Genomic DNA, 14,492 nt, shown 5'->3' with positions numbered 1-14,492 from the left:
TTCTATCATTGTCTTGGAATGATTAAAATGGGAAAATCAATCAATCATTACATAAATATGCATTGTTATTTAGACAATGGGACCTATGTGGAAATAATATAAACAGTGGATATTTGCATTGCTTTAAACTGTGGGGATTAGTGTTCAATAGAACAGGGAAGAGGAGGTGTTTGTCCTTTGATGCCTCTCTTTTGGGGGACTGGATGCCTCCTGTCCCCCTGCACTATTGTCAGGGTACCCTGGTCAGGCCCCAAAAGCTGTAAGATCCCCCTATGCCACCTCTAAATGGCTGTGTCCTGCTTTCTGTCCCATCCTTTCCTTTTTGCATCCAAGCCCTGCTTTTTAATTTCTCATGTGATAGTTTATCTGTCTGCATTCCTGAGAATGTGATCCACTGCACATCAATGAGGGAGAAGCAGCACACAGCCTTGAAAACCTTCAGCATTCAATGAGTGTGTGAACTTAGAAGTCATTTATTTACTTTCAGTGAGCCACGTGCTAGGCATTCTGCTAGGTGTTGGGAACACAGGGCCCCTAGCGTGCAAGCGAGTGGGAGGGAGACTGATCCTGCCATGCCCGGTGCTCACAGGCCCACATGTGCATCTCAGTGACCTGAGGGATGGGGACGAGCATTAACGTTTATTGAGCAGCTACTATGCACAAGGCGCTCACTGGCTCAAGTTCAGCCCTGTGCTCAGGGGCTTGGAGTCAGGCTAAGAAGACAGGACACATGCCCACACAGTAAGATAATACAGTAAATACCGAGATGGCCATAGACACAGCGGGGCTCTAGGGAAGTTCGAGGTGGGCCGGGCTCCTGAGGCCTGGCTGGTTAAGGTCACCTTCAAAAAGAGTGGCATTTGGCAAGGTCTGAAAGGCTAACTGGGGTGTCCACAGAGAGAGGAGGAGCAGGGACTGTGATGAGGGAGCAAGAGTAGGAGAGAAGAAGGGGCGTATTGTGTGCAGGCAGGGGAGATGCGGAGGAGGATCTGAGAGCACCTTTCGGTTGACATGTGGGGGCTGAGGCTGGTTCTGGTGCACAGGACTGGCTGTCCCTAGGGTGTCTGTGTGTGGTGCTCAGAAAACAGTTTTGGTTGAAGCCACTATTCGTCAAGGTTGGCTTTGCTTTCAGGCCATCTCTGACCCTTTTTTTCCAGACACCTTTGAGCAAAGAAAGGGCCATCCTCCTTCTGGGACCATGTTCAGGAATTGCTTCTGCTGTGGTGAAAACCAAGACACACCTTTGTAAGGACATATGGAAGTGGAGGGTGGCCCAGCAGCGTGGCCCCATGCCGGACTCTGTCAGGGGTCCGAAGGCAACTGACAGCCCAGGGCTCTGGGATCTCCCCACCCAGCCCACACGCCACCCCTGCCTGTTCCCAGAGAAGCTATGCAACATCACATATTTTGGCAAACCAGGAATGAGGTGGCTCTTCCTAACAGAAGCACCAATGCGGAGCAGCCCTGACTGCTCCTTCTCTCGCCAAAGTTCCGTCCCCAGAACTTTGAACTCGGAACGTTCCGTTCAGAGATACGTTATACGTAGAAATATGTTATGCGTAGAAATCCCTGCCGTGCTGCTCAGGTTCCTAAAGAGAGGGCACTTTCCCCAGTGGCAAGTGACAGCCTAGGTGGAGGGAAGGGGTCGTTCAGTTACTTTATTTCTGGAAGAGCCACTGTTCTCCCAGGGAAAGCAGCACCAAGCATGTACTCAAGAATCACAGTAAGGCGCCAACATAAATGCGATTATTTGCCTTGTCTATAGAATGAACGAGATTCTGCTTTTATCCCTGCCCAAAGAGTAGATGCTATGAGAAGCCTGAACTCTCGTGAGATAAGAGAAGTATGACCTCAAGTATTAAGAATATTGGTGTTGTTTTCTTCACAACAAAACAAACCAAAAAAGCTAAGAACAATGCATATGACCCGTGAGGGGGCCCCTCCCCAGAAACCCCAGGCTTCCTCTTGAGTGAACAAGAAGCCTTATTGTTTTATAATCACATTTTATTTTGAGCCAAAAATAACGCTGCCCAGTCTAATCACCTATTTGCCAAAATTTGGACTGTTTTTTTAAAAAAATCAATCCATTCTCAAAAAGATGACAGCCAGTTGCCTTGAGGTTGTCGAGAGACGGCCTCCAGACACCACGGGCCATTCCTAAAGAAAAGTGCCTAGAATGTGATTTCTGATAGCGGCATATCTGCAGTAAAGGTTCAGCCTATCAGGAAAATGCCTTTGAAGGTCATAAAATTCATTTGGCTGTATAAGTTCTGGTGTGTATGCTAAAATAATCAGTCACGTTACTTTATAGTCACGCCTCGTACTCTCGTTCTGGAAAATCAATAAAGTGAGGGGAAGGCTAGGGATATTGTGTATAACTATTTAAAAGAGAGAAAATAAAAAAAATCATATTCTGTGAAAATGGTCCTCAAGGAAGCACAGACCTAGTTTTCTTAAGCAGGTTCAATTTTATCTCCAAGCCCATCACTGAGTTATTAAACCAAAGGACCCATCATATCCTAAACAAAAAGCACAAAAAACCAAAAAGGGAAATAGTATGCATCCTTCTGTAGATGTTCTGGGGCACTGGAAATTATCCATGGCCTTTAAAATGTATTTCTAAAATGTGTCCATTATTCACACCGTTAATGTTCTGTTCCACCAAATGGTACAAACCCTGAAACCGTGACACTTTCTCACCCGAAATTTCTCCCTTCTCTCCTCTGCCACATCAATCCGTCCTTCTCTTTCCAGTCCCAGCCCCAGACCCTTCCGCATCCCATAGCCACCCCAGACAGGCTGGCGACCCATAAAGTCTGAGGAGCGAGGGCTGGAAGGCAAAAGAGAGTCGTGCACAAAGCCATAATGAGGCCCTGAAAAGCTGCTTTGTCAGAGTGTTTCCTGGCTCCTGGGACCTTCTCTCCTCTCCCCCGGAACCACTGCTGAGGATGAGTAGGGTGTCCAGGCAGAAGAGCGAGCAGTTCCTAGTGGACCACTTGTGTTATCTGACTTGCTTTTCACCAGCTATGGCTGGTCCTGTACAGACTGGCCCCTGCATAGAGTCCAGATCTAGAAGGCACTCAGTGCTCATGGGGGCCAAGCGCCCACACCATGCAGGAAGTGCTTTAGTGGCATTCCCAGCAGATGAGGAGGGATGCTCCCCACCCCCCGGGACAGCATTCCTGCCATCGTTGGAGGACTGTGTTTTTCCGTTCACTTCAAGGTTGAACCGGAGCCAGCCTGCACACTGGCCCTCCTTTACCCACTAGACTCCATACCCTCTGTGGCCGGAAGTAAACATCATCAACCCTGTAGCCTCGAAGCTTGTAGAGGGATCTTCCACATATATTTTACTCCTCTGTTTCCACCGGGCTACGCAGCTGCCTGACCAGCACCAACACATCTGATCGCTCTTTGCAAGGGAATATCTTAGCTGGTCGAGATCGCCCTTCACCATAGCCATACATAGCATTTCTTAATCCAGTAAACTCAGGAAAACTGGGTTAAGTGAAGTTAAACATTTCTTGACTGCAGAACTTTGGGGACCTTTGACAGGCTATGAATCTCCAAGAAGGTTACTGCCTACTTCATTCCCCAAACATTTTTAGGAACAGAACTTGAAAAATGGTAGCCAAACTGATCTTCAAATACCCTTATTCTGCAGCTAGACACCTCTCTCTCCCTCCCTCTGATTATACCTCTTTCTCTCTCCTGATTATACTATGTGGCTTCCTTGCTCTGACAAATTCAAGGTTTCTCACCTTGAAACCAGCCCAATGGTATTTGTTGTTTTTTTTAAGCGTATTGATGTAAGATTGACAAATGAAAATTATATGTATTTAAGGTATACAACTTGGTGTTTGAGATAGGTATACCTGTATAATGATTACCACAATAAAGCTAACTAACTCTTCCATCACCTCACATAGTTACCATTTGTATGTGTGTGTGTGGTGAGAACACTTAAGATTAACCTCTTAGGAAATTTCATGTATTCAACATTATTACTAACGGCAGTTACCCGGCTGTCCATTAGGTCTCTAGAGCTTGTTTGTCCTATAACTGAAGGTTTGTACTCTCTGACCAACATCTCCCCATCCCCCCCACCCTCCAGCCCCAGGCAAACACCATTCTACTCGCGACTTACATGAGGCAACTTTTTGATTCCGCATCTATGTGAGATCATGCCATATTTGTCTTTCTGTGTCTGGCTTATTTCATGTAACATAATCCCCTCCAAGCTCATCCACATTGTTACAAATGGTGGGTTTCCCTCTTTTTTAAAGCTGAATAATATAGCTTGTCCATTTGGTTCACAATTTATCCATCCATGGGTCAATAACACTTAAAGTTGCTTCCATCCTTTGGCTATTGTGAATAATGCTGCAACAAACTTGTGAGTGCAGATATCCCTTCAAGATGCTGATTTCATTTCCTTTGGATATGTACTCAGCAGTGGGAGTGCTGGATCATGTGGTGGCCCTGTTTTTAATTTTTTGAGGGACTTCCCTATTTCCATAGTGGCTGCACCAATCTGTGTTCCACCAACAGTGCCTGAAAGTTCCCTTTTCTCCACGTGCTCGCCAACTCTTGTTATCTTTTGTCTTCTTCATGATGGTCATTCTAACAAGCGTTGAGGTGACTGCTCTTGGCTTGGATTTGCATTTCTGTGGTAATTAGTAATGTTAATCACTTTTTCCTATACCTCTTAACCATTAGTACGTCTTCTTTGAAAAAAAAACATCTATTGTGTTCCTTTGCCCATTTTTTGATTGGGTTGTTTTGTTTTGTTGTTATTAAGTTGTGTGAGTTCCTTATATATGTTGGATATTAACCCCTGTTCAAATATATGGTTTGCAAATATTTTCACCCATTCTGTAGGTTGTCTTTTCCCTTTACTGAGTGTTCTCCTTGTTGTGCAGAAGCTTTCTAGCTTGATGTGGTCTCACTTGTTTATTTTTGCTTTTGTTGCTTGTGCCTTTAGTGTCATATAAAAAAAAATCGTTGCCAAGACCACTATCAAAAGGCTATACCCTCTGTTTTCTTTTAGGAATGTTACAGTGTCAGGTCTTACATTTAAGTCATTAATCCATGTTGAGCTATTTTTTTGCTGTGGTATAAGATAAGGGTCCAGTTTCATTCTATTGCATGTTCTTATCTAGTTTCCCCAACATCGTTTATTGAAGACACTATCCATTTTTCCATTGTGTGTTTTTGGCTCCTTTGTCAAAAATTAATTGACCATATAAGCATGAGTTTATTTCTGCATGTTTTCTTCTATTTCGTTGGTCTATATGTCTGTTTTTATGCAGAACCATACCATTTTGACCCTACAGCTTTGTCATATAATTTGAAATCCAGAAGTATGATGCTTCTAGCTCTGTTTTTCTTTCTCAAGATTGCTTTTGTGGCATAAAAATGTCGGGATTTTTTTTCCTATTTCTATGGAAAATGCTATTGGAATTTTGATAGGATTACATTCAATCTATAGATTACTCTGGGTTGTAGGGACATTTTAACAATATTAATTCTTCTAATCCATGATCACTGGGTCTCTTCCCTTTTATTTGTATCTTTTTCAGTTCCTTTAATCAATGTCATAATTTTCAGTGTACAGATCTTTTACCTGCATGGATAAATTTATTCCTAAGTATTTTACTATTTTTGATGCTATTGTAACTGGGATTGTTTTCTTTAAATCTCTTTTCATATAGTTTGTTGCCAGTATAAAGCAATGCAGCTGATTTTTGTATGTTTCATTTTGTATCCTGCAACTGTACAGAATTCATTTATTAACTCATAGCTTTTTGACGGAGTCTTTAGCATTTTCTATACATAAGATCATGTCATCTATGAACAAACAGTTTTACTTTTTTCTTTCCTCTTAGGGTGCCTATTATTTCTTTTTCTTGCCTAATTGCTCTGGCTAACACTTCTGGCTTTATAATGAATAGGAGTGGTGAGAGTGGGCATCCTTGTCTTATTCTGATCCTAGAGAAAGGTTTTCATCTTTTCACTGTCAAGTATAAAGTTAGCTGTGGGCATGTCATATACAGTCTTTATCATACTGAGGTATATTCCTTTTATAGCTAATCCATTGAAAATCTTTAACAGAACAGGAAGTTGAATTTTATCAAATGCTTTTTCTGCATCTATTGGGATGATTATATGGGATTTTTTTTTTTTTTTTGCTCCATTCTGCTAGTGCAATGTATTATGTCAAGTGATTGGTGGATATTAAGTCTTCCTTGCCACCCAGGGAGATATGGTTTCTTCTGAATATGGTCTAGGATTAGATTATCTAGACTACTGGATAGAGTCTGGGCTTAGAATTAGAATCTAGTCCTCCCGTATGTAAAGCAAGCTCTCTTGGACCAAGAGATACCATGATACTTTCTGGTCCAGTAATTTTCATTATAGTTGTAAGTCTTAACAATCACCAGTAACAGGGCACCTGAGTGGCTCAGTGGGTTAAGGCCTCTGCCTTCGGCTCAGGTTCTCTGCTTAGCGGGAAGCCTGCTTCCTCCATTCTCTCTCTCTGCCTGCCTCTCTGCCTACTTGTGACCTCTGTCAAATAAATAAATAAATTCTTAAAAAAAAAAAATCACCAGTAACATTTTACCTTAACCTGGTCTTAGAATGAGCCTTGATCAGAACCCTAAAGCAGCCTGATTCCTGTTTTAACAACCAGTTGATTCATACCCTCTGAGTCTTGGGCTCCTGAGCTTTAAATGCAGCCTGGCATTAAAAGCCTTTGCATCTTTCCAAGACAGCCCTTCTCACCTTCCAGTGTATTCATACATTTACCTTCTTCGACTGTTTAGCTACTTAATGGAACCATTACAGTTTACTTTTTGCACTGCCTAATTAGCCAAGAAGCTCTCCCATCACTCCAAATTCCCCTGTACATTCTACTCTATTGGTAGAAATAATGAGATTATCATCCTGAAAACTTCCACGCCCAAAGCATAAAACTGGTTTCCTCTTCACTACTGGAGAAGAGCAATTTCCTCTTCTTTTTAGTAAAGTTTCTCTCTTTTTTTATTTTGTATTTTTTGCTCAGTAACTCATATGCATGAAAGAAATATGGAAGCTGTCAAAAGACTAAAAAAAGAAATAGAAATCAGTTGTAATCCCACCAAGGAAGAAAAACCGGTGTTAATATTTGGGCCACTTCCTTATGCTCTTTTAAAGAATAAAGCAATCTTTGCCATCAGGAATCCAGCTGCCAAGTATTAGGTGTGCTTGAAAGTTTAAATACACTAGAAGTTAAAGTTGTCTCTAGCAATATTCAGTTCATACAACTTACTTCTTATACAGTAAATCTTTTCCAGAAGTAAAACTTTCAAACAATTTTACCCAGAAAAAAAATGAGCTGAAAATGTCTTGTCATGTGAGTTAATCACCTTTGTGTGTGTTTCATGTACTTCTGGCTAATACATTCTACATGTCCGCTCCAGCCCCAGTGGGGCAGCCTTGATCCCCTGATACCCCATCAACTGTTGATTTGAATACGTGTTGTTGAAAATTGTGTCAAATGCACTTTGAGGAAAACTATAGAAATATACTGTGCCTGTTTTATAATGGTCTCTTTTTGAATGCAATTGACTCTTTTGCTTTCTTCTTTCAAATTCACATATGCACTTCATGATTAAGAAGTCTTTATTAGTAGACCTCATGGTCTCTGTTTGACAGTGCGTCTGGGCCTACAGCAACAATTTAAAAAGGGGTCACTGAGTTGGTACAAACTGAAAACACAACAGGCTTTCAGGAAAAGGGGTGACTCGTGTGGGCACAACTGTTAAGATCTGTAGTGATCTGGGAAGGCTAAGAGAAGAACCAGCAAGAAAAATACCAACAGAGATCAGAGGCTGGAATTAGCCTTCAGCTAGCATTTGCAATGCACCAGTGCCACAGGCTGGGCATTGGGGTATGGGGGGAGTGTGATGGGAGATATGATAAAAACAGCACTGAGTGGGGACTCCTAAGTGCTCTGGACAAAGAGGAAAAGCTCCCCTGAGGAGATGCCCCTGAACTGAGCCCTGAAGGAAAGAGAAGAGGAAGGGAATTCCAAGCATGGAAGGGCAAAGGAAGGACACAGGCAGCAACACGACCACTTTCAGAACAGGTTATGGGGGAGAGGAAGCCACTGAAGAGGCAAGAGCCAAACCCTAAGTCCTGGGTGCTGGGCTCATGAATGTGTACTTCTTACCTTTACTGCCATTAAACCAAATGCTAGAAGGACATATGTGCCATAGACAGAGATTTCTGGAACTGCAGTGAGACATGAGACCTCATCCCTCCCTGGCAGGAACTCACAGGCCAATGCGCGAGGCAAGACGCAATCCTCCTAATTCTACTTTCTCAGAGTTTAGGCTCTCCCTGACACTCTTATCTGACCCAGTGGCAAAGATGATTCTCAAAGGAAAGACAAAGGAGTTTGAATGATCAAGACGAGCCACCCTCCACAGTGTCTTCTTGGGAGCAAGATGGCTATGGGGATCTGTCTACCTCCAGCTTTCCCTGAGCACTGCTTTCTCTCCACAAGTACCCCTCAGGAGAGGAAGCAGGAGGAGAGAGCCCACCTCATTCAAGCCGGAGTCCGTTGCTAAGAGGATCCCTATAGCCTTACCTAGAAGAGGAGGCTTGAGAGCCCAAGAATGGTCACCTTGAGCTGGATCAAGGGATAGACCCTGGAACTCTAGAGTCACGGCTGCAGCCACTGTCTTCTGCTGCCTGCTCTCCTTCAGCATGATTCCCTCCAGACACCATGCTTACCCCAGAGCCTCCATGTCTCCCCCTGCCTCGGGCATCCGATCCCGACCCCCTGTTTCATGACCTTGTACTAGAAAGCCTCTACTCCAGGCCTGGCATAAATTAACAGATCAACAAATATTTTTAAGATATCAAACGGAAGTCAGCTTTCACTTCCTGTTTACCGTGGCTGCTTGATGCTTTTATCTAATCTCTGTGTCTTTGGTCGAGGTTATTAATATGGCCCCAGGAGTGGATCACAGATGCACAGCTGCCTTGCTGAATGGTGCGGTGCTATTGTCCGCGACTTCCTGATCTACACAAATGATACACATCCAGTTTCAGCAGCTTATCAGTCAGGACACATGCCCCTTTCCATGACCAGAAGGACACTAACGTATGCAGTTCATTCATTCGTTCATCAAACATTAATCGAGGCCATGCCATAAGTCAGGCACTGAGCCGGGAGCTGAGGCGGGGGGAAGAAAACACACACAACAGAGACAGAAACGTGTAGAAAAGTGTCTAATACCAACATTAATGCTGTGAAACGGCCTGGAGGATTCAGACGGGACACTCTTTGAGAACCACAGTCAGAGCATAGCTATTGATGGGAAAATAGATTCATAATCCTATGAAGAAGAAATTTAAAATATACCTGAGGGGCGCCTGGGTGGCTCAGTGGGTTAAAGCCTCTGCCTTTGACTTAGGTCATGATCTCAGGGTCCTGGGATGGAGCCCCGTGTCGGGCTCCCTGCTCAGTGGGGAGCCTGCTTCCCCTCCTTTCTCTCTGCCTGTGTCTCTGCCTACATGTGATCTCTGTCTGTCAGATAAATAAATAGAATCTTTTAAAAATATATATATGTACCTGAAGCACTAAAGACTTCTCTTCCTCTGCGTTAGCGTACATGATGGTGGCTGCCATCTACTAAGCACCTACAATGTGTCCAGACTGAGGAATAGGCATCCCTGAGCACAGGAATACTTTGAGATGGATGAGTGGGAAGGTGGGGGTGGGAGGAGCAACTCGTGGCTCCTGGTTTTGCATGTGGCTGGTTTCAAGGCAAGATAAGCTGCACTGAGAAAAGTTCAAAAGATAATTAAACCAGTTAAAAAGCAAAAACAGCACTGGGACTGAAGCTGAGTTTCAGAGCCAATTTCCAAGAAGTCATTTCATCATCACAGAACATCAAACGTGAATTCCATTTTCAGCTATGCAAATTCCAAAAGAATAATACCTTGCATTTGCATAATGCTTGATGCTTTTCAAAGTGCTTTCCCAGTTATTAATCTAGGGGAGGCTTTATTACCACCGGAAACATAAATTGAAATTCTGCTCAAACTCAAGTTCTCCATTAATTTTTCCACTTTCTCCTCAAAAACCGGAACCACGAAAATCCAGGTGCTTTGGATCAAGTGGGTGACTGTAGTGAGTTAAACCAGCTGGGGGCATATGCATAAATGGGCCCATATTGTGCGCCTTTCCCTCGACAGGCATAGGCCTTCGGCAGAGCTGGACTTTGAAAGCCTCCTGTGGAATTAACCAGGTAACAGGAAGCTACTCTCAGTTCAAATCCGAGATCCTTTTAGGGGCTCGTGTACTCCAATCACCAGAATCCATTCCCTTCTACCAAATAGCAGAAAACTAGAAAATTAGTTCCACCACTTTTCCCTAAACCCACAGAAATCCCTGCCCGTGTCCTCCTGCAAAGTGGCCCACGATGCCAGACAGTTCCTATGTCCCTCCCGTTTTTTAATGTCCCATGAATTAAGAGGCTGAATCCACAGTATCCCCATCATGGGGAGCAGATCTCAGAAAAGCAAGGGGAGAAGATGTGACGCACACGAGGAAATGCTTCCCCCCAAACCTTTCCAATTTGTTTCTCTTTCCATCTTTCAAACTTAATTATGTGTAGCTTTCTCAGTCACTGAATCACCAGCCTTTCCTGACACCTCGATCTCATGCGGTTTAGCAAAAGATTAACCTGGCTGTTTGCTTTTAATTCTGAAGCTGTGTTAATACTCAACTCCCTCTAGATTAGGAGAGAAGAAAAACACTCCCACATCCCCCGCCCTGGCTCTAGCGAGGCTCCAGGGCGGCCGATGCTGACAATGTCACGGTGGGTTCGTGGGAACTTGGAGGCTGACTTACCACTTCAGGAGGGCCAAGAGGACCGCTGAGAGGGCCGCTGCCACCATGGGGCCATTCACTTCTAGTCTGAGAAACCCCAAGACTTCCATTGTCGCTGAGTCCCTAGAAGAGTGATCTTCCGGAGGAAAGAGGGAGGCTGACCCCCTGCTGTCACAGGGACCACGATCCACAGATGGAAGAAGGATCAGGCAACCAAGACCACATCACATCAAGTGGGTCCCCAAAATGTGCTCTCGGTCAGAGTGTCTCCTTATAAAGAGGAAGGAAGAGAAAGGAAAAAACACAGGGTTTCAGTGTAAGGCAATGAATCAGCAACTATTTTCTGGAGGACAGCACTGTCAATAAACATTTATGTTAACTTCCCAGGCAAGTAGCAGCAGGACTGGTCCCATGTTTGTTGAGACGCTAAATGGTTGCAACCATAGATTTCTACTCTGACCAGCAGTCTATGGAGAAAGACTCCCCTTCCAAAAAATTAATTCATAATTCAGTGAAGATATGGGGTCTGGAGACTCTGAATGTCCCAGAAAAAAAATGGAATCAAATATCAGCCTGATTGAAAGTGCTGGAGAGGAGTCAAGATGGCGGAGAAGTAGCAGGCTGAGGACACATCAGCTAGCAGGAGATCAGCTAGATAGCTTATCTAAACATTGCAAACACCTAAAAATCCAACGGGAGATCGAAGAGAAGAAGAACAGCAATTCTAGAAACAGAAAATCAACCACTTTCTGAAAGGTAGGACTGGCGGAGAAGTGAATCCAAAGTGACCGGAAGATAGACCCCGGGGCGGGGGGGCGGCTCCCGGCAAGCGGCGGAGCAACAGAGCACAAAATCGGGACTTTTTTTTTTTTTTTTTTTAAAGATTTTATTTATTTATTTCAGAGAGAGACAGTGAGAGAGAACATGAGCGAGGAGAAGATCAGAGGGAGAAGCAGACTCCCCATGGAGCTGGGAGCCCGATATGGGACTCGATCCTGGGACTCCAGGATCATGACCTGAGCCGAAGGCAGTCGTCCAACCAACTGAGCCACCCAGGCGCCCCCAAAATCGGGACTTTTAAAAGTCTGTTCCACTTAGGGACATCGCTCCAGAGGCTAAACCGGGGTGAAGCGCACGCGGGGTCACAGAAGGATCGGGGGTGTCTGAGTGTCGCAGAGCTTACAGGTATTAGAACAGGGAAGCCGGTGGGGCGCCTGGGTGGCTCAGTGGGTTAAGCCTCTGCCTTCGGCTCAGGTCATGATCTCAGAGTCCTGGGATCGAGTCCCGCGTCGGGCTCTCTGCTCAGCGGGGAACCTGCTTCCCCCCCCCCCTCTGCCTGCCTATCTGTCTACTTGTGATTTCTCTGTCAAATAAATAAATAAAATCTTAAAAAAAAAAAAAAAGAACAGGGAAGCCGGCTACAGAGACAGAGCCGAGGAGTGAGCTTTCAGCTCGGGGTTACCTTGAACCGGCCGCAGCCTGGGTGAGCTCGGAGCGCATCCGGAGGCCAGGGAGACGGGAGTGATTGGGCGCTGTTCTCTGAGGGCGCACTGAGGAGTGGGGCCCAAGCTCTCTGCTCTCCAGGCTGGAGACCAGGAGGCCGCCATTTTCATTCCCGTCCTCCGGAACTCTACGGGAAAGCGTTCAGGGAACAAGAGCTCCCGGAGGCAAACCCAAGCAGATTACTCAGCCCAGCCTCTGGTAAGGGCGGTGCAATTCCGCCTGGGGCAAAGATGCTTGAGAATCACTACAACAGGCCCCTCCGCCAGAAGATCAACAAGAAATCCAGCCAAGACCAAGTTCACCTACCAAGGAGTGCAGGTTCAATACCAAGGAGAGCAGTGGAATTCCAGAGGAGGAGAAAGCAAAGCACTGAACTCATGGCTTTCTCCTAATGATTCATCAGTCTTGCAGTTAATTTAATTTGTTGTTGTTGTTGTTGTTTTATTTTTTTTCTTCTTCTGCTGAATTTTTTTAACTTTTACCCTTTTTAACGTTTTTTAACTAGTTTATCTAATATATATTTTTTTCCTTTTTTTTTCTTTATTCGTTTTCTTTTTTTAATTATTTCTTTTTTTTCCTGAACCTCTTTGTATCCCCTTCCCCCCCCCCACGATTTGGTCTCTCTTCTGATTTGGTTAAAGCATATTTTCCTGGGGTCTTTGCTACCCTTTTAGTATTTTACTTGCTCCTCCATATACTCTTATCTGGTCAAAATGACAAGGCGGAAAAATTCACCACAAAAAAAAGAACAAGAGGCAGTACCGAAGGCTAAGGACCTAATCAATACAGACATTGGTAATATGTCAGATATAGAGTTCAGAATGACAATTCTCAAGGTTCTAGCTGGGCTTGAAAAAGGCATGGAAGATATTAGAGAAACCCTCTCAGGAGATATAAAAGCCCTTTCTAGAGAAATAAAAGAAATAAATTAACCAAGTTGAAATAAAAAAACTATTAATGAGGTGCAATCAAAATAGGAGGCTCTCACTGCTAGGATAAATGAGGCAGAAGAAAGAATTAGTGATATAGAAGACCAAATGACAGAGAATAAAGAAGCTGAGCAAAAGAGGGACAAACAGCTACTGGACCACGAGGGGAGAATTCGAGAGATAAGTGACATCATAAGATGAAACGACATTAGAATAATTGGGATTCCAGAAGAAGAAGAAAGAGAGAGGGGAGCAGAAGGTATACTGGAGAGAATTATTGGGGAGAATTTCCCTAATATGGCAAAGGGAACAAGTATCAAAATCCAGGAGGTGCATAGAACCCTCCTCAAAATCAACAAGAATAGGTCCACACCCTGTCACCTAATAGGAAAATTTACAAGTCTTAGTGACTTGTAGAGAAAATCCTGAAAGCATCGGGCGCCTGGGTGGCTCAGTGGGTTAAAGCCTCTGCCTTCGGCTCGGGTCATGATCCCAGGGTCCTGGGATCGAGCCCCACATCGGGCTCTCTGCTCCGTAGGAAGCCTGCTTCCTCCTCTCTCTCTGCCTTGCCTCTCTACCTACTTGTGATCTCTCTCTGTCAAATAAATAAATAAAATCTTTAAAAAGAAAAATCCTGAAAGCAGCCTGGGAAAAGAAGTCTGTAACATACAATGGTAAAAATATTAGATTGAGGGCAGACTTATCCACAGAGACCTGGCAGGCCAGAAAGAGCTGGCATGATATATTCAGAGCACTAAATGAGAAAAACATGCAGCCAAGAATACTATATCCAGCTAGGCTATCATTGAAAATAGGAGAGATTAAAAGCTTCTGGACAGGGGCGCCTGAGTGGCTCAGTGGGTTAAGCCGCTGCCTTCGGCTCAGGTCATGATCTCAGGGTCCTGGGATCGAGTCCCGCGTCGGGCTCTCTGCTCAGCGGGGAGCCTGCTTCCTCCTCTCTCTCTCTCTCTGCCTGCCTCTCTGCCTACTTGTGATCTCTCTCTCTCTCTCTCTCTGTCAAATAAATAAATAAATAAAATCTTTTAAAAAAACAAAGCTTCTGGACAAACAAAAACTGAAAGAATTTGCAAACACCAAACCAACTCTACAGGAAATATTGAAAGGGGCCTCTAAGCAAAGAGAGAGCCTAAAAGTAGTAGATCAGAAAGGAACAG

At 44.3% G+C, this 14,492-nt stretch overlaps 1 protein-coding gene across 1 annotated transcript in view; it reads right to left on the bottom strand.

The window, feature by feature from the left end:
- The window catches only part of TBXAS1 (thromboxane A synthase 1), a 165,858-nt gene that overhangs the window by 138,604 nt on the left and 12,762 nt on the right, over positions 1-14,492 (bottom strand). The window contains exon 2 of the mRNA XM_044246702.1: positions 10,907-11,155. Within this exon, the coding sequence (XP_044102637.1) occupies positions 10,907-10,995 (89 nt within the window). The 5' untranslated portion in view covers positions 10,996-11,155. The remainder of the gene's footprint in view (positions 1-10,906; positions 11,156-14,492) is intronic.

The sequence above is a fragment of the Neovison vison genome, chromosome 4 (genome assembly GCF_020171115.1).
Source record: "Neovison vison isolate M4711 chromosome 4, ASM_NN_V1, whole genome shotgun sequence".
In the NCBI taxonomy this organism is placed as follows: domain Eukaryota; kingdom Metazoa; phylum Chordata; class Mammalia; order Carnivora; family Mustelidae; genus Neogale; species Neogale vison.
The sequence above is the reverse complement of the archived record's forward strand: the minus strand, read 5'-3'. Positions and strand labels throughout refer to the sequence as shown.